At 41.0% G+C, this 1927-nt stretch overlaps 1 protein-coding gene across 1 annotated transcript in view; it reads right to left on the bottom strand.

The window, feature by feature from the left end:
• The window catches only part of LOC106870684 (protein virilizer homolog), a 68649-nt gene that overhangs the window by 10384 nt on the left and 56338 nt on the right, over window positions 1-1927 (bottom strand). The window contains exons 31-32 of the mRNA XM_052974140.1: window positions 1616-1727; window positions 589-821 (exon numbers count right to left, since the gene is read on the bottom strand). Coding sequence (XP_052830100.1) covers window positions 589-821; window positions 1616-1727 — 345 coding nt within the window. The remainder of the gene's footprint in view (window positions 1-588; window positions 822-1615; window positions 1728-1927) is intronic.

Below are 1927 nucleotides of genomic sequence, written 5' to 3'. Positions count from 1 at the left end.
ATGAATAATAACAATAATAATAATAATAATAATAATAATCATCGTTGAACGCTTGCTTTCCATGCTGGCATGGATTGGACGGTTTGACTGAGGACTGGCAAGCCAGTAGGTTGCACCAGGCTCCAATCTGATCTGCCAAGGTTTCTACAGCTGGATGCCCTTTCTAACGCCAACCACTCAGAGAGTATAGTGGGTGTTTTTTACATGCCACCAGCATGGAAGCCAGTCAGGCAGCACTGGCATCGACCATGCTCGAATGTTGCTGTTTACGTGCCACAGACACAGGAGCCAGTCAGGCGGCACTGGCATAATAATAATAATAATCTAAAAAAGCTATTTTTTTTCATTTGATAAGATTTTCAGGTGGTGATGGCTAGAAGTTTTCTGTGTTCCATAAGTGTCAGTCAAATAGTCTCGCTCCCAAAATTTCTACAACCCCACTCAAGCCAGCATGGGAGCTGCTAATTGGTCATTCGATCTGCTGGAAATAGCAACCAAATCTCCCTCAAATTACACCCATTCATCTTAAAAAAGAAGTAAACATTGGCAAGTAGTTCTGAATACCCAATAAAGACGAACAGTTATGGCTGAAATACGTTTGTCCACTTGGAGCTGATCTGGGGCCATACTACACCAACAACCACACACACACACACACACACACACACACACACACACACACACACACACACAATGCTAGATGTCAAAGCAAAACACAAATTAGTAATTAGAATTCGTTTCCATACCTGTTCTTGGAAAGACAGAGATGAATCTGGAGAAACAAGAGTTATTTCTGGGTCACACAAGTTTTGAAGAATGGTCTGGAAAATATGAAAAGGGGAAGAAAGCACAGGAATTAAGACAATATCGATCAAGACAACACTTATAGAATTACATGACAAAAACATAGTGAGGGCAGATGACCAGGTGGTCAGTGTGTTGCACCTGTAATTCCAAGATCATGGTTTCAATTCCCAGATTGGGCAGTGGGTTGTTGAGTAAAATACTTCATTTTACACAGTTCCAGCCTACTTGGCCATAACTATAGCTGTGAAGTTAACCCTGCAAAGGACTGGCATCTCATCCGGGGTGGGTAATGTTGTAATCTTATTTATTTGTATGCTTTGTAAACCAGGTTATGCTCCAGCCTTGTGAGTCCTTTGGCTCATAACAGACTTAACCTAAACATACCATTTTAACACAACACAGCATCATCATCATTTAACATCTGTTTTCCATGTTGATACGGATTGCACAGTTTGACAACTGCTGGCAAGCCAGAGAGCTCCAGTCATCTGTTTTGGCATGGTATCCGTGGCTGGATGCTGTTCCACACTTTACAGAGTGTACTGGGTGCTTTTCACATGGCACCAATACATTTTACTATATTAACAAAAGCAGTGAGAAAGGTAAAAGCTGACAGCTTAATTGCTAAGAAACAATGACATGGACAGCAGTATGAAGGATGACACAATTGGAGATGATGACAGAGATGGTGATGAGGAAGAGTAGGAGGAGAGGAAAAGTGGCAAAGATGGCAACACAGATTTATGAAATGAATAAATTAAATGGATTAAACAGAGGCAAATGAAATTGTGAAAAATGTCTAGTTTACCAATATTTGTTCTTGTTCCTGAACCCGTAGAGATGATTTCTCTGTGGTTGAAGAATTCAGAAGTTGTATAAGCAGGGTGAGCAGATCCTGATTTTTGTCTTCCAACTTTGAACTGTAAATATATTTCAAGGAGTTTATTTTTTGCAGCTCAACAATTTCTCTCTCTCTCTCTCTCTCTGTGTCCCTCTCTGTCTATCTGTGTGTCCCTCTCTGTCTATCTGTGTGTCCCTCTCTGTCTATCTGTGTGTCCCTCTCTGTCTATCTGTGTGTCCCTCTCTGTCTATCTGTGTGTCCCTCTCTGTCTATCTGTGT

The sequence above is a fragment of the Octopus bimaculoides genome, chromosome 17, assembly GCF_001194135.2.
Source record: "Octopus bimaculoides isolate UCB-OBI-ISO-001 chromosome 17, ASM119413v2, whole genome shotgun sequence".
Classification (NCBI taxonomy): Eukaryota; Metazoa; Mollusca; class Cephalopoda; order Octopoda; family Octopodidae; genus Octopus; species Octopus bimaculoides.
This window is presented reverse-complemented; position numbering and strand designations above follow the sequence as displayed.